We start from the raw sequence: 21,006 nt of genomic DNA on the forward strand, positions 1-21,006 counted from the left end.
AAACAATGAGTCGCTGTAATGAACCAATTGGTCCAAATTCCCAAATTAACCATAATATTCGAGGTACAGCTAAGCAAATTAACGTACTAGAGTCAGTTGACTGAACACTTGCATGACCCAACTGGGAAAGACTTGTGAACTATTTCGTCCAAATGTATGACATGAAACAAGCTACCAACTGGGAAAGACTTGTAAACAGTCTCAATGTTCGCAAAAGCAGCTGTTTTTACATCATTAAGAGAATTTTTCCTATCAAAAGGGCACCGAGACATCCTGTCCAACCTTCTCATATCTGTCTCCACCAACACGAGACGTCAAAACAGAAACCAAGGCATGAACAGCACGAACAATGAGCACTATAGCTCGTACTACATTACATACAAGGAAGAAACTGTAGCACTGGAAAGAAAAAGATGTAGTATGCTCATGGTGATCTCCAGTTGTCTCCTGCATAAACAGCTTCACTTCCTAGTTCTTCCTCTATTCTGAGTAGCTGGAGAACAAAAAAAAAAAAGGAATCCTGAGAAACCACCTGAGAGACATGAAAGTATTCTATTCGAGATGATCTATTTAGTCAGCATTAGCATCAGGTATTTCTGTGTGTCTGTGGTGTGTAGTTTTTGACAATCATGTGTATTCAGTGGACCCTTCCACCTAACCACAAATAGAGAGAAGCACAATGTTGACGACTTGGAGAACTGAAATTTCAGATATCCCATCAGTCCAAAATCTGGTCAGAGATACCAGCATTATCCACAAAACTAGCCCAGTTTACTCCATGCACCGGCTCAAAGATCATGTTTTCCCTATTCTTTTTGTTATAATCTCATTGATCACATTGAGAGACTGAGAGGGAATGCAAAACCTTCTCTACCGCGATATGAATACAACACAATTACACAATTTCTCTTAGGTCACTAGGACTAGAATAGCTTGCCGCCATTAATTTATACTTGATAATTATAATCTCAAACAAAGAAAGAAAGATCAGATAAATGAAGTAAAGAACCTGATTGTACTTAGCAAGCCGTTCCCCACGACAAGGGGCTCCAGCTTTGATCTGTGCAGCAGCTAGACCAACTGCTAAATCAGCGATGAAAGAATCCTCTGTCTCTCCACATCTATGCGATATCATCACCCCCCAATGAGCATCCTTTGCCTGCTTCACAACTTCTATAGCTTCTGTAACAGTTCCAACCTGATTTACCTGGATATGCATGATCTCTTTAATAAATAAAATGAGAAAAAAGATATATCTGCAGAAAAACTTCATCTGTTATTATGAGGAGCAGAGCCTTGCCCCCAAACTGACGGGCATCTAGTGCACATCTTTCCAGTTTGAGAAAGGTAGATGTATGCAAATTACTGGAGAGATTGTCCATGAAAAGATTCAGATATTTAACCCCGAAGAAGAAACGAAAGAAAGAAAAGATTCTGGTAAGATCTAACAATGAAGGCCTATATCTCGCGCCATATAGATCAGGAAATAATTGGTTTTCTCCAAATGTATTGCATATTCATGTTGAAATGTGTCCAAAAGTATCAAGCCTAATTAGATGGAAGTACCTTAAGAAGAAGGGCATTGCAAGCATACTCATTTATTGCCCGCTCTATGCGTTTATGGTTTGACATCAAGAGGTCATCTCCAACAACCTGCAAACATAGGCATGAGCTGCTATCTTAACCTAGAAGATAATCAGAAACATGATCTGCACCTGACATAACCCAAGAGTAGTGAATAATTTCGTATGCTCCCAATCATCCTTGTCAAATGGCTGCTCAACAGATACAAGTGGATATTCTGATATAGAATGACAACATAATTATAAGGCCTGTTCAAAGAAGTGAGAGTCGAAAAATTAATGATCTTTCACTACCTGAACAGAGTTGGGTGTACATCTCAATCATATCATCTCCTGTCTTGAAGTTCTGTCCTGATTTATTTGGTGACTTGAAGTCCAAATCATATTTCTTTCCTGGTCAGGATGGAGATATATTATAAGTTCACTTAATGAATCCCGGTGCCTTCCATACATATACATGCTGTATAATTCACATGCATGTTTGAGCAGAAGTTACAAATATTACAAACAATGAATGAACATGATGCACGGGCAATGACTAAATGGTCACTGAAAGACCATCAACAATTTCTTGAAGATTTTAATCTTTTTTTGATGTGATAAAATACAAAATTGTGCAAAAGGTTTCATACTTACCAATGCAAAAATTAGTGGCAGCAACATCAATTGCCAACTTGATTCTTCCAATATATCCAGCTCTGTCAATTGCCTCAATAACAAGATCCAAGCCTTCAGAGATGCTGATACATCAAAATATACATGCTCAACAGCTTAAAGAAAATCATTGCTTGAAATAGGTGAAGTGATAGCTATTGTTGGGCTGCTAGATCTTATTCTAATTGCGAAAGAACTATATCTCTCTTGACCTCGGGTAATTTCTGAAGCTGTTTACAATTGGTGTATGCAACTGTTTAACTATATTTATTAGTGTCATGTGTAAAAAGCTCCCACTAATGCAGGTCTAGGAAGGGAAGGCTTATGAAGCCTTATCATCATCACAGCAGTTTATGCTAGTTCTCTGAAAATAATATAGTACATGGTGCTAAATGATTGAAAACAAAATTGTGATAAAATTAGAACGTTACGTACCTGGAGATATTAGGAGCAAGTCCACCATCATCACCTACGTTGCACCCATTTGAACCATATTTCTCAGAAATAATAGTCTATAAAGACAAACAAATATTAAATGTCAGGGAAATAAATCTGAGCATGCTATCCAGACACCATATTGTTAGCGATGCACAAGAAAGATAAATGGAAAATGTTAGCAACTTCATGAGTTAAATTTGAGAATAGGCGTCATGGAAAACCTACATGAGAAATACAAAATAAGGCTGATAATAATTGAAGGTTGTAAAGTATACTGAAATTTGACAGAAGACACAAAATTAGATGCTTTATAAGTTGAGCAACATAACGATACCCATCAAATATTGGCAGCATTTGAATCTATTGTAAAGTGGAATAAATGTTCCAAAGAGGACCTTGCTATAACTACTCAATTAAGTATTGGAAACTTGGAAATTAAATACAATGGCATGAACAAGATGTACAATTAAAAGAGAATATCGCATAACCCATCTATTAGTAGGGCCATTGAGAATTAGAACTACCTTCAGGTGATGATAAGTCTCAGAACCCATCTGCATTGCTTCCTCAAAGTTACTTGCACCAACTGGAAGAATCATAATTTCCTATGAACATATGATTTATCAATCTAAGTATATATTTAGAAGACATATAGAATTAGAATCATAATTTCCTACGAACATATGATTTATCAATCTAAGTATATATTTAGAAGACATATAGAACAAATCAGATCAAAGAGTAAACAACAGATAATCGTTAAATATTCTATGTTAGTGAACCCTTCAAACATGGTAACAAGATAAGTACTTTCTGCCCAATAGGATATCTAACTGAGATTCGAAAACTTGACCTTATACCGGCAAAGATACACTCAGATAACAACCGGTATGTGCTATTTAACCGTGATGCAGGCTAAAAAAAAATGTTCAATAATGTTGATAGTAAAGGGTTGGAATGGGTTAGTGTGGTAGGAAACTAAGTCTAATGATGAGAGACATAATAGAAGATACACAGACAGCATGGAAGTGGTTTATGGATGCTAAGCACTTTCTAGACAAGAAACTTTGCGAGGTGATTAACAGCCAACCTATGTCTGATAAGATATCCATGCAATTTTTCTTGAACAAGAAGCTAAATTGTTTGGCAAGTAAACTTGACTCCAAGACTGTAACTCACTCGATATTTCAGAACTAGATCACGGAAAAGGATTACATGTATGTGTTACTCTTTTTGTTAAAGAGAATGTAACCATGACATTGGCTAATTTTGTTTGGATTTATGTTATGAGAGTGTCAAATAGATACTAAAGTAAAAGAGAACAACAAGCATATAGCAGAAGCAAACACACCAGTTAATAAATCACTAGCAGAATATTGAATTTAATTAGTTATACCACAATATTCTCTAAGCATAAAATGCCAATCTACTGTTTGTAACATGCATAAATATAGGTCATACTTGGGCAGCCAGATTATTGCCAGCATGCTTTCCTCCATTAATGACTGTAATTGCTGGAACAGGAAGTATGGTACTGCTTTTACCCGAAAGATCTGCAATATGTTTGTACAGTGGAACCTGCAAGAGTGAAAGCTAAGAATTGTGTACAAAGTAAGAAAATGACCATTTTCTAGAATCCATGGTGTACCTCTTTTTCAGCAGCTCCAGCTTTACAAGCAGCAATTGACACAGCTAGCATAGCATTTGCTCCGAGCTCAGCCTGCAAACTTCTGGTTACCTCTTATATTTTGGCTTATTTACCAACTAAAACGTATTACTAGGGTACATAGCAACAAAAGCATCAATCCAAGATAGAAAACTGCCTAGCAATATGCATAAAAATTATCAAACATACAAGTAGTGGATATGATATATCTTGCCTTGTTCTCCGTCTTGTCCAAATCTATCATGGCCTGATCGATCTGGGATTGAAGCAGCGGCTCCATGCCAACTAATGCTTGAGAGATCTTTTCATTTATAACATTAATAGCTTTAGAGACACCTTTTCCAAGATACTTCCCTTTGTCGCCATCACGCAACTCAACAGCCTCGTACCTGGAAAGCAAATTAGCACAATGACCAATCAAATAACTATAACTTGGCATTTACAACCTGAAGACGAAATAAAGGACAGGAGTCAAATATCAATGTTAGTAGCACATCATATCCCCCATGAGCTCTTGAAAAAGGAAATAAAAAGTTAAAAGGACTACTGAATACAATTGAAAAGAGAAAAAGGGTGGGCTCACATTCCAGCAGAGGCGCCGCTAGGAACCGATGCGCGGTGCATCCCCTTGTTGGTATAAAGATCGACCTCCACCGTGGGGATACCTCGGCTGTCCAAGATCTGCCTCGCCTTGATCTTTGTGATCGTGGCAGGAACCGCCTTCTTCATATGATTCGACTGCCATTTCAACCAAGCAAAGAGAATAAGAATCCAAAGATAAAAGGGATCAACTAAGAAAGGATTTGGATAAAGCCCGAGGGGTACGATGAAGAGGACGGGCTCGGAGGTTTTGGCTCGGACGGCGGCATTGACGGCGTCCTCGATCTTCCGAGAGAGCATATGCTTGTCGAGGTACTCCTGCAGCGACATTGGAATCACAAAATTCGTAGCCCTAGATCTCTCCGCGGACTGGAAATCGAATCTTTGAAAGGGTGAGAAATGAGATCTTAATGAGCTCGATGCTTCTATCGGAAGGAAGGATGAAGAGATTGAAGTTGGAGATGATGCCTCGCCGACGTAGCTGCGTCGTCCCGGGCAGAGAAGAGTGTTGGAGAGATATGTTAAAATGTTGTCGCGGGTGCCTATTGCCTTGCGTTGCCAAAGGCGAGTGACGTTTATACCCTCGAGTTTGGTCAATATTTTGGAGGAATGCCGCTTCAAATTAAAATTGAAATTGAAGTCCAGTAGTTAGCCTGAGCCAGCCCAGGCCCGGCCGGAACCAGGTAGACTAGCGATTAAATTAGGTTAGGCATCCCAGGCTCTGAGTCAGCAAGTCATCATAAATCGTACCAGCCTCTTGAGTCAGTAAGTCATCATAAATCGAGATTCGATCTCATGAATCTCTCAGGAAAGAGTTGAGCTCATACGATTTTCCATGGAAAATATGTAATATCTAATATATATATATATATGCAAAGCTCACCCAATTTATGTACCCAAAAAAAATCACATTCCACACATAATATCGGCAATCAATGAAGATCCAATTGTTTTATTTAAGAAATGGAAATTTGACTAAGGAAACCTCAATCTAACTCATTTACACTTGATTAATAGAGCTATCAAAAATTGAAGAAGAAGAAGAAGAAGAAGAAGAAGAAGAAGAAGAAGACTCCTCCTCCTCCTCATAGGTCAGCAAAGAGATGATAGGTTTTGGAATCGACCACAATGAGCCTTAGAGCTGCAACTGCGGCGGCTACAGATAAGCAGCTGAAGCCTACAACATTCAACCAGTGCCAGGCTTTCTCAAGTCCTGAGAGTTTATTCTTCTTCACTTTCAAGTACATGTGGTTTGCCAGAACGAATGTGAGAGGGAATGTACTCAAGGCTCCTGTCAGGCTCATAAAGTCTCCAAGGAATGGTAGCACTGCTGCCACAAATGTGTTCACGGTAAGGTAGCCTCCTCGGACACAAACTCTGAACGACAGATTGTGGAAGGAGAAGGCATTCCCTCTTCCTCTCCCATACTTTGTGTCCAAGTACTCGTACATAGGACTTGCGAAGATCTGTGGTGAATGTGAAATCAGTATTAGCAAGCTCAGCTATAGAATAACAAAAGCAACAATTATATGAAAACTGACGGTATGATGAGCTTGTAAGCTCACAATATATAATAAATGCATGTACAAGATATTTTGTTGAACAATCTTTTTTTATACTGATGACAAGAAGGATATGCCCACTGCTGAAATTGTTTAGCAGAGAACTGTATCAGTGTCAAAAATTGAAACCCCAAACTTAATATAGTGACAGAAGAAGTGAGGATCAATTCAAGCTTATGGTTGCAACTAGAAACTACAAGAATTCAAATGCTAGATTTAGATGATATAAAATTTGTTGAGATGAAAACTAGAGTAGCTGACAGAAAGGGCAAGGAAATGTGAAGTACATGTAACGCAATAACTGTCTGGAAGAAGGCCGCAATGTTGGCGGCTGTCTTCACCCAAACTGGACCATTGACGCTATTGAGCAGATAAGTTGATGTTGAAGATCCATAGGCCCAGTATCCCATAAAGGTAACAGCATACAATGGCAAAACACCAATTGTGAACTGAAACAGAAGGGCTTTTTCCATGTTCTTAATGACAGGAGGTTTTACTGTTGCCTGGAATAAGCAGTCATGTCAGAAATTACTGGCAATAAAAATTTTACATTACATTACAGTAGTGTTAACATAAGCTTGTTTACTGAATGCAAGAGGAAATTTCTTAGCCTTTTCCTTCTATCAGATAAGCTGTTAGGAATATACACGGTTACTTTCACGTGAAGCAGATTCTCGTGAAGTATAATCTAAATAAGAAATGTGTAACATCTCCCAAGAGAGCATCTCATGCAAAATTGAAGTTCAAATGACTGCATTTGGAAACTTAAGTCAAGGCAAAGCAGTTTTGGAAAGGTTGAGTTGTGAACAGAAAACGAGACTATTATGGAGTTACGTAGATAATATTATAGTCTGCTATTCCACCATATAATATGCCATCTTCTTTATTTATCTATATTCCCACTAGTGTTTAAGGAAAAGTTGCAGAAAGTGTTTGTAAATATAAAATCTCAGAAATTGAGTCTCCATATTCAATAAAAACAATCTAAAGTTCTAAACCACATTTACACTGTTAACAATAAATATGAATTAAGAAAATAACAAGTTCTATCTCTATCAGGTAATTCTTTTAGAGAACTTAGAACCTCCTCATGGAATATTATCATAATTATCATTCTCATTTTAACACTCTTTCATTAGAGGTAAGTCTAAGAAATGTGTTTTACACCACATGTCAGTTGAGAAATGTCTATTGGATCATTAAGGAGGAAGAGGAAAATGAGGGTTTAGTCATAATATAAGAGGTATAAAAGATTTGAATATAGAAGAAAGGTGAACCTAACCACAAAAAGGTAATGAAGAATCAACACTTAAGTATGATGTTATGTGTACCATATTAGAACAAACAAAATTTCATTGCAGGACACAGTCTATGAGGAGATTTTGAACTGTCTAATTCCAAGAACAATCAGTATGATACATCTTTAAAGATAGTAAACGGACTTCTTAAGTCTACCTGAATCTCTGGAAGCATTCCTGTATTATAAGCAAAAACAAGACTTGCAACAGCACCAATGATATTAAAGATCTTGCTAGAATGTGACCCAGGAATGCTATAATCACGAGGTGCAGTATTTATTCCTGCAGTAGAAAATAAATTATGAACATTATAAAAGGTGTCTTTCTCAATAGTTTTATTAGATAAATGATGGTTCAGTATTAGAGTCTACCAATCACACTCAAAAAAAAGTATCCAATAAGTATCAAACCCAACATGGGCATGCTAATTAATTGACAACTTGAACAGATCAATAAACAGTGATCACACCAGTATATAATAATTAATGTCTATCAGTTAAATTTTGCAGCCAAACAATAGATACTAACTCTTTTAAAATGCCAACTATTATAATATCGGACAAAAGATCATGTTGTCCACGAAATTACACATAGTAAGAATGAAGAATTAGCGAACAACAAGGGATGCTAATCAGCCAAACTCGTAATCCTACGAAGAAACATCACAAGGGAAAAAAAGTGACAATTGGATGACTCTTACCATCCCTAGTAGACAGCACAAATGCTACCAAAATGTATATAAAACTGAACATTGTTGAAAACCCCAGCCAGATCCTTAAAGCTGATAAATGAGGTATCCCAAAGGCAAACAGAGCACAAACAAAACCAGAAATTACTATACAATAGGGAAGCTTCAACATATCATCATCGCGGTAGAGAACATATATGGCCTGCAGACACCCAAAAAGAAGGTCAAGTGAAAGGTTAAGAAAGTGGGAATATACTTCCGTGTATCAGCAAAGACGTCAGACCATTTCGGAGGGACTCAACTAACCTTCAATGCCTGCCCAGCAAGAATGATATATCCAGTGTTGATCATGAAGAGATTAACATACTGCAAGGCCCACGTAAGAGCATACATCTTCCGACCTGGGACAACCAGAAACACGATAAACAAACAACATGCAACTATAAAGCCCATTTCTCTCAGATTTCACGCGACATTGTCTAGAAGAAAGAAATTAAGGAAGCACCGTAGATATATCCGGCGAGATCTCGGTATCTAATCCGCCGTTTACCCCCAGCCTCATGCAGACGAGCAAGAAGGGCATTCGCATACAAGGATATGGCCGCCGCCAAGAGCAAACCAATCACACCGGCTATCCAACCGAGATGAACCATGATCGACCCCGAATAACCCAGCACGTATGCGCTATTCACCCCTGTCGTCAATACGAATCCGACCTGATACCACGGATCTGGATATAAACCCAGCAACATCAGATTGCCCTCAACTGACAAGAGTTAGAAGCAGAGCTAATTAATATGGATACCGTACCGTGGCTAATCTGGTGGGCAGTATCCTCGGATAACATCTCATCGAGCTTGGCCTCCTCCTTCTCCTCCCCAATATCTATCGCCGTCGTCGGCATCGGAGTCTGTACCAACAGCAATGCAGTCTCTCTATCCGTGACGATAAGGGAGAAGGATAAGGAAAAGAGAGAGGAGGAGGTAACGATGTCCCACGCCTCTACAGTGGATTCCAGGATCGGAATTGGGGGTCCCTCGTGCAGCGTTATCTGTGTGGGGATGGGGATAGCAACGGGGCTCCGCCGACAGAAGCATCAGGATAGGAAACAGACGCGGATATCTAATAATATTGAAGAGAGGAAAAAATGGGCACTTGAGAGTAAAAACAGAAAGCTTTACGTGATCCCATCCGGCCTGAGACGGTTCCGACTTCGAAAAGATCGGGAATTAGTTATTAGAGAGGCGATAAGGTTTTTCAATTGACTCCCTTGGATTCCGTGCCTATTATTTTATATATATTGAGAGAGGGTCCCAACCAACGCTTTGGTTGTTTGCAAAATTAATTGCTTTTGGCGGAGTAATACAATTTATTATAGCACGAACGTTGGCCGTCTGACTAAAATTTGTGACCATTTGCAGGTCATACTGTTTAACGATGACTCAGTTCTACGTGTGTGATTCAAATCTCATGTCCCAGATCGGCTTAGAGTTTCGATCGTATAGGTAAAGGCAAGTGCAGTTTAAGTTAGTTTCAGCAGCCAAAAATGCCTGAAAGCATAAGCAAACTTTGACGTGCAAGTTTGTCAGTTCTTCGTAAGATCTTCGAAGGCAGGCTTAGCCTTTTTGCATCAGCACTAATGCATAAGTATCTATCATCTCTGACACGTGACATGCTTTTCTTATTTGGTTGTGTAACTTGTAATGCTTTATGTATGACATGAGTATGAACACGGAAAATAAAACCCTTTTCAAGTTCTTCCTCGTTGCAAAATGGACGGTCTTATTCATCTTTCGGTTCAAGGCCCAATAGGCTGATAACAGGTTTAAGGCCCTAAATAGTGGGCTGGGCAGTAAGCCCAATAGTATGCAAATAGGTTCATAAGGCCGCTAATGGCCTATCTGTTAACAATTCGAAGAATTGCTATAAAAGTCGGAGCGTTGTTTTCCCGACTTCTCCAAACCTCGTCTAGGGTTTCTCAAGTCTTCCGCCGGCAACTCCTAATATGATTCAGTAGTTTTCCAATATTTCTCATGTCTTTTCAGTCTGTTTTCCTTTGTTTATCTGGCGACTGGCGATGCCAATTGGATATATTGAGATTACTGCATTAAAAGCTTCTTCCTCGCTTATATTTTTTGTTGTTTGCTTTCTACTTACATTTCGGTACAGCGTCGATGATGACTTCACCACTTATGTTATCCTTGCACTTTGATTGTCAGTGAAGAAATTTATGGGGAAGTATCGGACTGAGACGCTCTTGTTTTTTTTCCCCCCTTTATTTCATATTTTGTCTTTTGATTTAGAGGTGGCACTAGCAGATCAATGATGATATCAATCTATACTGCGTTATCTTTCTGATAATCCTTTTGAAGGAGTTGATGATGATGACCCATGACACACTGAGATCTCGCTCACTAGCAACTTACAATGAGATTAGTCTTTAGATCTATTTTTATGCACTTCTGTATTCACGGGTTTCTTCTCTTTTTGTTTCCCTATTCGGGCTGCTTCTTTTTTCGCTTGCTTGATTGATTGATGGTCTTTCTTTTAGAGACTGGTCTTAAAAGATTTTTTAATCTTTTCTTTGTAGGTGTCAATCTATTGCTGTTTTCTTTGTTCAAAGCTTTCTTTGATTCATTTTCATCAGGCAGCTTTGTGATTACCCATTGCAAAGATTTTACTCTGGTGCTTAATTGCTTCTTAAAGGACTTCTGAAAGATTCCCACGCCATAAAGAACCATAGATAAGAATTAACGGAAAGGGGCTAGACATAATTGGTTTAACTTTAACCCACCGAATCAAACATACATTAAATAGGAGGAAAAGGGAAACGGAAGAGCTAGGAGAAGCAATTAAGCAAACAAGCACTAATTTCCTAAATGTATAATCTGGGAACGAGGAGCACATAGAAATCAAACAGCTTAATTCTTCATGGAGATGATAGAGTTCTTACAAAAATTAACACCAAGACGCAAACTAGGAAGAAGGAAAAAAAAAGGTACAAGAAGAAGAGGACTTTTAACCTCCAAGCATGGGGCTTCTTAGCACTCTATGATACCCTTGTCATCAAAGAATGCAATCCTCTCATACCCGGATTCCATGGTGTGCATGGGGAACTCCATAGGATCAACTCCCCGTCGGGAAACAACCGCATACCACATCATCAATGTCCCAATAGCAGCAGTAACCACCATCAACATCAGGAAAACACCCCAAGAATGCGGCCTTCGTTGGCGAACCGGGCGGCTCTCGGCAGACCGAGCGAGGAATTGGTGAGGATCCAGCGGATCAGAATGCATCATATATGGAGCTCCATGTTTAACCGAGAAGCTCCATGAATATATCATGCTGGTCTGAGTTGAATCATTGCCACACGAAGAGTGTATGCCCACAAGCATCTTCTCTTTCCTCAACGCATTGGAGAGATCAAGTGGGTATGAGAGCAATGCATCTACTGGCCTTGGATTCACCGATTTGCTCACTCTCACTTCTACTTTCTTTGAGAATCCGTCGTAATCAATCCAGGAATGCAACTTTTGCCCAGATTTCATAATCAAATTGGAGGTCGAAAGATCAGAGCTTTTGACAGCTAGTTCACCTCCAAGATAGATACTAACAAAGTTTGAACTTTGATTACCCGAATTGAGGCCCATCGACGTGAACTCCACTGAAATCACAGTGGATGCGAGCCCGAATCGAAGTCCATCCGTTGATTCCAGAGCAGTAGGTTCGCTCGGAAGCAAGAAGAATGCCAGGGAATCACCAGCTCTCTGCGAGATAGAGAAAGCGAAGTAGGTCGAAAACCCAGGGCTTTTCCCCAGGAATCCGACGGGTTTCCTGTACGTGATCCGCCCCGAGCTCGCGACTGCGGTGTGAGTGATCCTGACCGCAGAATCGACGATTTCGGCGTCGCCACTGAGAGCGATTTGGGAAGCAAAGCTCGGGTTTTTCTTGAAATGATGGAAGGAGAAAGAAAAGGGGGTTTTGTCTTCTCGGGTTTCACAGGATCGAGCAATAAGGGCGAGCACAAGAGCAAAGAGAAAAGATGAGTACCTGGCGAGGAGCGAGATCGACATTTCTGAGCTCTGGGCTTTGAAAGGATGGTAAATGGAGAGAAACCCGAAGATTTCTACCAGAGGACCGAGAGGTGTCTCGGTACCACAATTCTTTTCGCTGTTTCCTTGTTCCGAGTGCTCAGTGACCTCGGTCAAAAAGGAGAGTAGAAGATGATGGACGGATGCCGTTCGATGCACCAATCGGAAATCAACGACCTAGATCGTCGAGCTCCAAACAAATCAGATCTGTTCACCAGGCCGTGATACAATGGGCCGGTTTCGGGTTCGGGTCAGTGCAGGCGGGCTAACTGGTTGGTTATACTTATACTAAGCCACGCAGATGCGGGCAATCGGCCGCCGATCTTTGGAGTTTGTCTCCGCGTTAAGGCCAGGCCGAGAGGGTTGGGCTTGATTCGAGCTCGGGCTGGGCTTAGCTGTGTCCGAGTTGTCTGGTTTCAGGCCGAGCATCAACTCGAGTTTCAGTCTCCGAACTCAAAAGTTTCAAACACTAGTTTATATTGAGTCCTCATCCCATCCATCCCGTCGGTTTACATACTTCTGATCCCTATTTTATTCTTCTTGTTCTTAATGGCGGCGGCCATGAACAGCGCAGTAGCGAAGAGGGCGATCGGGATCCTTCGCCAGTCCTTTAACCTGGTAAGAACCTTAAGTACCTCCGTGGCGCCGGCTACGAGTGCGTCGGAGCCCGAGAAGCCGAAGCGGAGGAAGAAGAAGAATCTATTCGAAGTGACACAGTTCCTACCAAACTGGGGGATCGGATACAAGGTGGCGAAGACGCATTGGAGCGACGTGGCTTACCAGATCACTAAGATTAATCTCTACAAGGTGACTTCCTCTTCCTTTAGTCTTGGTTTCTTGTACCTTTTCCTTTTTCCTTGGTAATCTTGCACTCACCTTTGTGATGGTATGTTATAGGACGGACGGCACGGGAAGGCCTGGGGAATCAGATACAAGGCTGGTGAGTTCTTCGTTTATCCCATTTGAATTTTCGTTTCTTTTTCTTTTCCTCTTGAAGAATCACAAGCTACTTGGTTAAGAATGTAGACTCTTAGGGATCTGTCAATTGCAAATTATTTGTATGATCTGTGATATGTTTTCTGACATTAGATGGCTTCGGATATACTAGAATATGAAGATTTAGTTACAGACTCCATACTTGAATGTCATAGTGTTGAAAGATAAAGTTTGTACTCGTCTCTCTGCTATTGGTTCAGTTTTTTGATCTTGTGAGTTTGATTATATAGATTCCTTTATTATTTCCCTGATAAAATTGAATAGAAGTACTTGAGACTTAGGAAATTCCCTGCTTCACAGTGGGAGGTATTCTACTATTTTGCTCTTTCGATTGATCTGCTTAAGCCATAAGTATTTTTAAGTATCATTGGAATTATTTTTATTTACCATCAAACATGAAATTTTTGTACTTGAGAGTAGAAGTATAAGATCTTTCCCAATCTCCATCATGGTTGCAGCATAAGTGGGAACCCGACCTAGTCTCTTTCTTGGTGTTATTATCACTGCCTGATAATGCAGTGGTAAATAATCAATGTCTTAGTGACACTAAATCTAAAATGTTGAAAGTATGGTTATTGCAATTTTAACTATGAAATTGTTTTACAATGCTTGTCATATTTGTTAAACTGAAACTTAGAGTGGATGTAAAGTCATGATAGTGCAACACAATAATTTCTTGGCAAATTGCATCAGTCATAATCTTCCATACTAGCAACAGATATCTTGAGCTCTTAACTGCTGGCAAGGTCTAGGTTAGATATATTAGAAATTATAGGAATTGATGTCCTGTCCTATTGATATCTTAAGAAAAGGTTATTTAAGCCTTTAAGGCCTCTATTTTCTTGACTTATTTTTTCACTATTACTTGGCTGGCTGGTATGCTATAACCGACGGGCTACTCATAGCACTTCACTAAAGGATACATTTTAAATTTTGCTGGCATTCCCTTTAACTTCAAATCTCTTCTGCCATTATTCTGATTTGTTCTCAATCTTCAATGTTCGTATCTGCATCAGGGCTTCTTCGTTGCTTAATTTGATTTCTTTTTCTTTTGAAGGTTAAATTTGATTTTTATTTGTGTGGTTACCTTTTTCTCTTATGTGTCGATGATGACTTCACCTTATGTTATCCTTGCACTTTGATTGTTAGTGAAGAAATTTAGGAGGAAATATCAGACTGAGATGCTATTATCCTTTCCTCATATGTTGAATTTTGTTTGTTTGAACAGTGATGCAAGCAGATCAATGATGATTTGAATCTATACCACGTTATCTTTCTGCAAGTCCTTTTGAAGGAGTTGAAGATGAGATATTTTGACATCTTGCTCACTAGCATCTTATAATGAGTTGTCGGATAGTTTTCATTCTCTCTTCTTTGTTAATGTTTTTCTTCCTTGTTTTAGTTTCTGGTATTCTCACAGAAAATAGTTGCGCCTTCATTATTGGACATTTTTATGCGAACGATTAAATGATTGAATCTGATTCAGTTGGGTGGTTACCTAGTTGATGAGTTTTTCTTCAAAATTCTTAGTTATTTATCCTGGCGTTGTAAGCATTCTTTTCTTCTCTTGAAACTGATCTATATGATGTGCATAGATATACGTTATTGAGTTTTCCTCTTGTTTCTTTGCTGGCGGTCCATCTATTTCTGGTTTCTTGATGACATACATTAGGAAAGGGTAACGTAAAAATTCTTAACTTACATTCCCATCATTTGATTATTATACTCAACCTTTCAGATTTCCTTCTTCATTTATTACTCAAATAAAATCTTTGTTTTCCTGAATTTATGCTCCTGAGTCATCCTTAGACAGCTTTTTTCTGTTTGACTCTGGGTTTATCTCCTGTGGCTATTAATCATTTTTCATTATGCGCCTAAATTCTTACCTTTGAGAGTGCACTTGATTAGTAAATTTTTACATCTCGATCCCATTGGGTGCTCAAGGGTTTTAACATATTATTGCTCTATCTTTCAGGCTTGCAAGCTGCAGAGAGTCCAACTAGGATAAGTGGAGTTAACAAGCGCGGATGGAAGTATCTTAAAGAATCTCAGAAGAAAGCAAAGGAATTGCCCAAACTAGAGGTACCAAGCCTGGCTTAATTTAGGAATGAGTAGCAGCCTGCTGTGCACAACCTTTTGTTGTATAAAAATCATACTCTTCTTTGGATCTTTCAACGGTTGAGGTCTGAGGATGATGTTTGACATGGTTTTAGAAGCATTTAAGAACAGAGCGTCATGTTCTTTTCTAGGGGTTAGTTATTTTTGCTTGTCTAAATTATAAACAAAGTATGGCAAGACGTTTAATATTCGACCCAATTTCTTCAGATCTTAATTACTTTATACGTCTCTTTTCTTAACTGTGATGTATAATGAAAGAAACTGGGAAGTTATCTATATATATGTGTGCGCGCGCGCGCGCTTCCGCCCTGATGCTGTTTACGTCCTTATCTATTGACTCTGAAATCGGAGATGAATGCAAGATGGCCCTATCTACTTTCCCACGTGACCAGAAAGACGCGAAAGACAATCTAACAAGAGAAGACGAGGACCCCAATCCAGCCACGAATCTCGATCAACCGGAGATCTCGATGGATTTGACCTCGGGCTTTTTGAGCTCCGCCTTGGGCACGGTGACTGTTAGCACCCCGTTCTCCATGTCCGCTTCCGCCTCCTCCATCTTGGCGTTCTCCGGCAGCCGGAACCTCCTCAAGAACTTACCGCCGCTCCTCTCGACGCGATGCCACGTGTCAGTCTTCTCTTCCTGTTCCCTTGTCCGCTCGCCGCTGACCACGAGGACGTTGCCCTCCTCCACCTCGACCTTGACCTCCTCCTTCTTGAGCCCAGGAAGGTCGGCCTTGAACACGTGTGCGTTGGGCGTCTCCTTCCAGTCTATGCGGGCGGAAGCAAAGGCGGAGGTCTCGGTGGGGGAGGAGGATGGACGAGGAAAGGAGAGGGGGTTGAAAGGGAATCCATCGAAGGGGTCCCAGAAGAATGGGTCGAAGATGTTGCTTCGCCTGATGAGAGACATGGTGGAAGGAAAAATAAAAAAGAGAATTGAGGAGAAACTGACGATGATGGAGAATATCAAGCTTAATGCACTCAGTATTGATGAAGAGGGAGAAGAAAATATGTATATTTATAGGGCCGCGGACGTGAGGATTGCGAACAAGGTCGGGGTCTTTTGAGAGGATTCTCGGTGCTTCTATTTCTTATGGAAGCAGCGCGAAACCACGAGAGACATCTGGCACTATCTATCCTGAAGTCAACCATTGGTTTCACCTAAGGGTTAATTTTTGTGTAATCTACAATTCCTTAAATTGCCGGTCGTACAGAACTCTCCCCGCCGCCGGGCTGGCGTTCCGTCCTCTTCCTTCCTCTAGCTGAGGCTCCAGTTGTTCTCACTTCTTTTTATTACCTATTAACGCTTTTGGCCCGTGTGGTGTTTGTTGTTTTGCTCATCTGAATAATTTGAAGTGAACCATAGCATCATCTATGTGTGGACATGGCCAGGAATCTATGTTATAGTTCAGAGAAATAGTGATGTTTCTAATTTGATTTTAGTAGCACGCCCACATAGCTAGTAAAGTCCGAGAGGTCCAAGAACATGATCTGATAAACTTGAGAAAATAGACCAAATAGGCCATTGAGACCAAGCAAATTAAGTGATCTGACTGCACAATGCGGAAACATTGTTAATGAGACATATTAATTGCACTATGAAATGGGCTAGTTGTTTAAACTTTGACGCTTAGAAATGATCGATCATTCCAAGAACTTCTCCAACTTCTCCACTTCTTCCACACTTCCGATGAAGAGCGGAACTCGTTGGTGGATCTGCCAAACAAGAATATTATTTATTCACTCTGTTAGAAATTTAGGAATATAATATAATGGCTATGACATATATAGGTACACTACACGTAGAGCAGAGTGATTGCACTACCTCTTCAGGTTTGATGTCAAGTATCCTCTGGTGCCCATCTGATCCTTTCCCCCCAGCCTGCTCCACAATGAAGCTCATGGGCGCGCACTCATAGAGCAGCCTCAGCTTCCCGTTCTTGCTCTTCTTATCCCGTGGATACCCATATATTCCTCCATACAGCATAGTCCGGTGGAAATCTCCGACGAGGCTGCCGATGTATCGCGCCGAGTAGGGCTTCCCGGACGGCCCGGGGTCTTTGAGGTGGTCCATGTACTTCTTCAACTTATCATCCCACAGCTGGTAGTTTCCTTCGTTGAATGCGTATATCTTCCCGGATTTTGGTATCTTCACCTGCTCTTGGGTCAGCACGAACTCCCCGTACATGGGATCGAGCGTGAACACGTATACACCTTTTCCGATAGTGATCACGAAGATGACCGAGCTCGAGTACATGCAGTATCCCGCGGCCAAGAGGTTGCTCCCGGGCTGGCAAACGCTCACCACGCATCTCTGCTCCCCTTGGTCTAACTGCATGTCATCGATTCATTTGCCATCTTAATTTTTCAATTACTTCATTCATATGATCCATCCATGATTCATACATACATAAGTAATTAAGTAAATCCTTACGTACGTTAACGTCGTCACCTATGTCAGCGAGGCATTCGTCGTTTGGGCTGTAGATCCCGAATATGGAGCCGGTGGAGACGGCGGCGTCGATATTGGAGGAGCCATCGAGGGGATCGAAGACGACGATGTAGTTGCCAGAGTAGCTCTCCTCGACAGCTACGGGCACGTCCTCCTCTTCGGATGCAATGATTCCCGTTCGTCCGCTGGACCTCAGGCAATTCGAGAATACCTGTTCTTATTTTCCTTGTTAGTTAACGGGTAAAATTATAAGTAATCAGTAGACGAGCTAGCTAGAATATATATATATATATATATGCATGTAAGTATGTATGATTACCTCATTGGAGACGACGTCGAGCTTCTTTTGATCCTCTCCTTGGACGTTGACGGCGCCTTGGACGCCGGTGAGGTTGGATATGCCGGCTCTTTGGACCAGGGAAGCGATCTGCTTGCAAGCCATGGAGATGCTCGCGAGGACGATGGTGAGCTCGGCGTCGATGTTGCCGGCTTGCTCTTGCTTCAGGAGCCATGTGGTCAACGTCGTCAACTCGTACGTGCTCTTCTTCTTCTTCTCCTCCTCCACACCCGTCGTCGCGGTGTCAACCGATGCGGCGCTCCGCACGTACTTAGGAGATGCGATTGCGTAGCTTTGGCTTCCACTTCTTCTTATCTTGGCAGGGAACAACAAGGCTCGGTTATAGAAGGGTGAGAGGCGTGGGATGGAGTTGGAAGCTGCTGCTCCTCTTGAGAGGAGGAGCTGAGAGGGAGTGGGAACGGTAGCAGAAGCCATTGTAGTACTTCTCTGCCTCTGCCAAGTGTTTTCTCCATTGGTTTTCTTGGGTGTAGTTTGGGAGTGTAGGGTGAGATGAGATGTGGATTGGGTTTCTTAGCTCCTTGGGATTGTGCGGATAGTATTGCTTCCACTCCCTGCGGGGTCCACTTATCCCTTCTTCAACTAATCATTGGTATTAAAAAAAAAAAAGGTCTTTCACATTATTATTATTATTATTATTATGGTTTAATTAACAGAGTTAATTATTTATCTCAGGTATCACATGTATTAAATTATAACTTACGATTGTCACAGTACATTAGTGTGTATATTTTGATGGTAAATGGTAGTTGTATTGGTGCAGACAGAGAATTAATTAATGAAAGTAATGAAAGGGCATAAGGTTAATGCCACGCCATCATGTGAAGGACAGCCAATTGGTAATAGGCTCTTTGTCTCAAGGTACTGACGTGAGGTTCTAAATGCTAACTTTGTTGCATTACAAATCGAAGACAATGGCCCCCTATTGGCACAGGGAAAACTTTCACGTGATCATTACTACCTGGTCTGCAGAAAGATAAACAGTAGGTTGATCGAGTAGGAGAATGGTTAAAGATTCTCTACATCCATCTTCTTACAAACCAAACACCATGACTTTTTCTGATTTGCTACACTATTGCAAAAAGGTATAGAGAATTAATGTAATGTTCTTTTTTTTTTCCCCTAATTAATGAGAAAAGGAGGAGGATTACAAAGGCAATTTAGTACCACTCACTGTTGTACATAGATGTTGATATTATACCTCAAGCCATTAGGAGATGGTGAATCATATTCTTCGTACTACAAAGAAATGAGGGGGATCGAGGGAGCAACTGCAGTATGACTTGTAAGTTTACGTGTGTCCTAAATCCTAAACAACACTTTAATTTTCTTCAGGGATATTTTTGAAAATATATTACTTAGCTGAATCATATGGAGAATTAAATATTCCTTCCTGGTGTAGTCATTCTGGAGTCCCGTAGTGAAAAGAAAGGGAGGACAAGAAATGGAATCAAGATATATCTAAGCATATATATATATATATTAGCTTGTATTACATTACCACCAGGCATATCAAGAACGAGCTTTGTTTAAAAAGGAACAAACAAAGGAAACAGAGATCAAAATGGAAATGTAGGAGCTAACTTATCTGATCAAAATGGATTGATCTTTGCATCATGGCCAAAGGATAAGAGATCGCATGGAGGTGAAAGAAGAATGGCGTACATTTGACGCTGCAGCAGAGGTTGCTTTTATTATGTACAAAGCTCGTGTCAGAAATGGCAAGAGGAGATATCCAAAAGGATCGCATGATCCTATCAATTGCTCTTTGCAGATAGGATCAATGCGATCCCTTTGGATGCATCCTTCAGCCACTCTTTCTTTCTTTCTCTCTCTCTCTACTAGAACACTCAAATCTAGAGGAAGGATGGCTCTGTTTTTAAAGGACCTCTCAGGTGGTGGAAAGAGTTAATAAAGTTTACCTGATGGATGATAACTTGGTAACTTATCGTGAGCCCTTACGAGTCATGAGGAGCACTATTCATCCGATTTATGTTTTCTTCTTCCTTTTACAGTTAATTATAATGTTGAAAAAAAAATGACAAATACGCCCTACAATTATTTAAATAGATCACTATGTTTCCTTCGTCAATAGTTTATTAAAAATTTTGATAAAAATATTTTTTTAATATTAAAACTTAATTGATGAACAAAATTATCAGTCTTTCTTCCATCTTCTTATTTAGTAGCACTATTAAATATTTAAGAGCTAGCATTTCTATCTATCCAGTTAGTTAGTTGATTATTTTTTTACAAAAAATTCTTAACAGAAAAGAAAATGCTCAGTGATACAATTAAAATTTTTGGAATGTGTATATATCCTACGGAAGAAAATATGTATCTATGGTCGACGAGGTTAAAATATAATATAATATAACCAAGCTGAGAGAGTCTGTATGACATTTTGCCCTTTCCCATCTTTTATATTTCCAGGCTAAAACATTGGAGTGGGATGAATTGAGCTGGCCGCTATTTGTTGGAGGTGATTTGAAGTGGAGGATT

The 21,006-nt window shown here is 40.2% G+C and overlaps 6 protein-coding genes and 4 non-coding genes across 10 annotated transcripts; 5 read left to right on the top strand and 5 right to left on the bottom strand.

The window, feature by feature from the left end:
• Positions 1-179: 179 nt before the first annotated feature.
• On the bottom strand, positions 180-5,502 carry LOC140775428 (cytosolic enolase 3). Its single transcript, XM_073118713.1, has 13 exons — positions 5,167-5,502; positions 4,925-5,079; positions 4,556-4,730; positions 4,324-4,395; positions 4,137-4,253; positions 3,200-3,280; positions 2,673-2,749; positions 2,220-2,323; positions 1,878-1,976; positions 1,716-1,801; positions 1,567-1,653; positions 1,010-1,207; positions 180-493 (listed from the first exon to the last, which is right to left on the bottom strand). Exons 1-13 carry the CDS (start codon positions 5,269-5,271, stop codon positions 425-427), a joined length of 1,425 nt encoding a protein of 474 aa, XP_072974814.1. The 5' UTR covers positions 5,272-5,502; the 3' UTR covers positions 180-424.
• A 364-nt stretch (positions 5,503-5,866) lies between these two features.
• LOC140775305 (probable proline transporter 2) lies at positions 5,867-9,734 on the bottom strand. Its single transcript, XM_073118524.1, has 7 exons — positions 9,300-9,734; positions 8,995-9,219; positions 8,796-8,890; positions 8,502-8,691; positions 7,959-8,083; positions 6,791-7,006; positions 5,867-6,407 (listed from the first exon to the last, which is right to left on the bottom strand). Exons 1-7 carry the CDS (start codon positions 9,391-9,393, stop codon positions 6,027-6,029), a joined length of 1,326 nt encoding a protein of 441 aa, XP_072974625.1. The 5' UTR covers positions 9,394-9,734; the 3' UTR covers positions 5,867-6,026.
• Positions 9,735-10,654: 920 nt separating this feature from the next.
• On the top strand, positions 10,655-10,746 carry LOC140776854 (small nucleolar RNA snoR26). Its single transcript, XR_012106954.1, has one exon. It is a non-coding gene; the product is annotated as a small nucleolar RNA snoR26 (small nucleolar RNA).
• Positions 10,747-10,803: 57 nt separating this feature from the next.
• On the top strand, positions 10,804-10,900 carry LOC140776857 (small nucleolar RNA snoR27). Its single transcript, XR_012106956.1, has one exon. It is a non-coding gene; the product is annotated as a small nucleolar RNA snoR27 (small nucleolar RNA).
• A 495-nt stretch (positions 10,901-11,395) lies between these two features.
• On the bottom strand, positions 11,396-12,709 carry LOC140775387 (L-type lectin-domain containing receptor kinase VIII.1). Its single transcript, XM_073118652.1, has one exon. The coding sequence runs from the start codon at positions 12,563-12,565 to the stop codon at positions 11,531-11,533; it is 1,035 nt and encodes a 344-aa protein (XP_072974753.1). The 5' UTR covers positions 12,566-12,709; the 3' UTR covers positions 11,396-11,530.
• Positions 12,710-12,988: 279 nt separating this feature from the next.
• On the top strand, positions 12,989-15,896 carry LOC140775389 (uncharacterized). The gene is made up of 3 exons (XM_073118654.1): positions 12,989-13,390; positions 13,481-13,523; positions 15,555-15,896. Exons 1-3 carry the CDS (start codon positions 13,133-13,135, stop codon positions 15,677-15,679), a joined length of 426 nt encoding a protein of 141 aa, XP_072974755.1. The 5' UTR covers positions 12,989-13,132; the 3' UTR covers positions 15,680-15,896.
• On the top strand, positions 14,677-14,766 carry LOC140776856 (small nucleolar RNA snoR26). Its single transcript, XR_012106955.1, has one exon. It is a non-coding gene; the product is annotated as a small nucleolar RNA snoR26 (small nucleolar RNA).
• On the top strand, positions 14,816-14,904 carry LOC140776858 (small nucleolar RNA snoR27). The gene has a single exon (XR_012106957.1). It is a non-coding gene; the product is annotated as a small nucleolar RNA snoR27 (small nucleolar RNA).
• Positions 15,897-16,097: 201 nt separating the features above from the next.
• Positions 16,098-17,036, bottom strand: LOC140775388 (16.9 kDa class I heat shock protein 3-like). Its single transcript, XM_073118653.1, has one exon. The coding sequence runs from the start codon at positions 16,605-16,607 to the stop codon at positions 16,152-16,154; it is 456 nt and encodes a 151-aa protein (XP_072974754.1). The 5' UTR covers positions 16,608-17,036; the 3' UTR covers positions 16,098-16,151.
• A 138-nt stretch (positions 17,037-17,174) lies between these two features.
• LOC140775386 (fructose-1,6-bisphosphatase, chloroplastic) lies at positions 17,175-18,970 on the bottom strand. The gene is made up of 4 exons (XM_073118650.1): positions 18,469-18,970; positions 18,136-18,360; positions 17,523-18,029; positions 17,175-17,413 (listed from the first exon to the last, which is right to left on the bottom strand). The coding sequence occupies exons 1-4, from the start codon at positions 18,919-18,921 to the stop codon at positions 17,342-17,344; spliced, it is 1,257 nt and encodes a 418-aa protein (XP_072974751.1). The 5' UTR covers positions 18,922-18,970; the 3' UTR covers positions 17,175-17,341.
• Positions 18,971-21,006: the final 2,036 nt, after the last annotated feature.

Source organism: Typha angustifolia, chromosome 14 (assembly GCF_048772165.1).
Source record: "Typha angustifolia cultivar Huaian chromosome 14, ASM4877216v1, whole genome shotgun sequence".
Lineage (NCBI taxonomy): Eukaryota > Viridiplantae > Streptophyta > Magnoliopsida > Poales > Typhaceae > Typha > Typha angustifolia.

What these genes read in the sequence shown, in the direction of transcription:
- LOC140775428 (XM_073118713.1), bottom strand. Translation starts at nt 5,271, where the DNA reads ATGTCGCTGCAGGAGTACCTCGACAAGCATATGCTCTCTCGGAAGATC. An exon ending in CCGAGCCCGTCCTCTTCATC is followed by an intron (nt 5,080 to 5,166) that starts GTACCCCTCGGG and finishes TTGAAATGGCAG; the next exon opens with TCGAATCATATGAAGAAGGC. An exon ending in GGCTTGCTAAGTACAATCAG is followed by an intron (nt 494 to 1,009) that starts GTTCTTTACTTC and finishes TTTGTTCTCCAG; the next exon opens with CTACTCAGAATAGAGGAAGA.
- LOC140775388 (XM_073118653.1), bottom strand. Translation starts at nt 16,607, where the DNA reads ATGTCTCTCATCAGGCGAAGCAACATCTTCGACCCATTCTTCTGGGAC.
- LOC140775305 (XM_073118524.1), bottom strand. Translation starts at nt 9,393, where the DNA reads ATGCCGACGACGGCGATAGATATTGGGGAGGAGAAGGAGGAGGCCAAG. An exon ending in TTGCTGGGCAGGCATTGAAG is followed by an intron (nt 8,692 to 8,795) that starts GTTAGTTGAGTC and finishes GGGTGTCTGCAG; the next exon opens with GCCATATATGTTCTCTACCG. An exon ending in GAATGCTTCCAGAGATTCAG is followed by an intron (nt 7,007 to 7,958) that starts GTAGACTTAAGA and finishes TGCTTATTCCAG; the next exon opens with GCAACAGTAAAACCTCCTGT.
- LOC140775386 (XM_073118650.1), bottom strand. Translation starts at nt 18,921, where the DNA reads ATGGCTTCTGCTACCGTTCCCACTCCCTCTCAGCTCCTCCTCTCAAGA. An exon ending in ACATAGGTGACGACGTTAAC is followed by an intron (nt 18,030 to 18,135) that starts GTACGTAAGGAT and finishes GATGACATGCAG; the next exon opens with TTAGACCAAGGGGAGCAGAG. An exon ending in TTGACATCAAACCTGAAGAG is followed by an intron (nt 17,414 to 17,522) that starts GTAGTGCAATCA and finishes CTTGTTTGGCAG; the next exon opens with ATCCACCAACGAGTTCCGCT.
- LOC140775389 (XM_073118654.1), top strand. Translation starts at nt 13,133, where the DNA reads ATGGCGGCGGCCATGAACAGCGCAGTAGCGAAGAGGGCGATCGGGATC. An exon ending in CTAAGATTAATCTCTACAAG is followed by an intron (nt 13,391 to 13,480) that starts GTGACTTCCTCT and finishes GGTATGTTATAG; the next exon opens with GACGGACGGCACGGGAAGGC. An exon ending in GGGAATCAGATACAAGGCTG is followed by an intron (nt 13,524 to 15,554) that starts GTGAGTTCTTCG and finishes TCTATCTTTCAG; the next exon opens with GCTTGCAAGCTGCAGAGAGT.
- LOC140775387 (XM_073118652.1), bottom strand. Translation starts at nt 12,565, where the DNA reads ATGTCGATCTCGCTCCTCGCCAGGTACTCATCTTTTCTCTTTGCTCTT.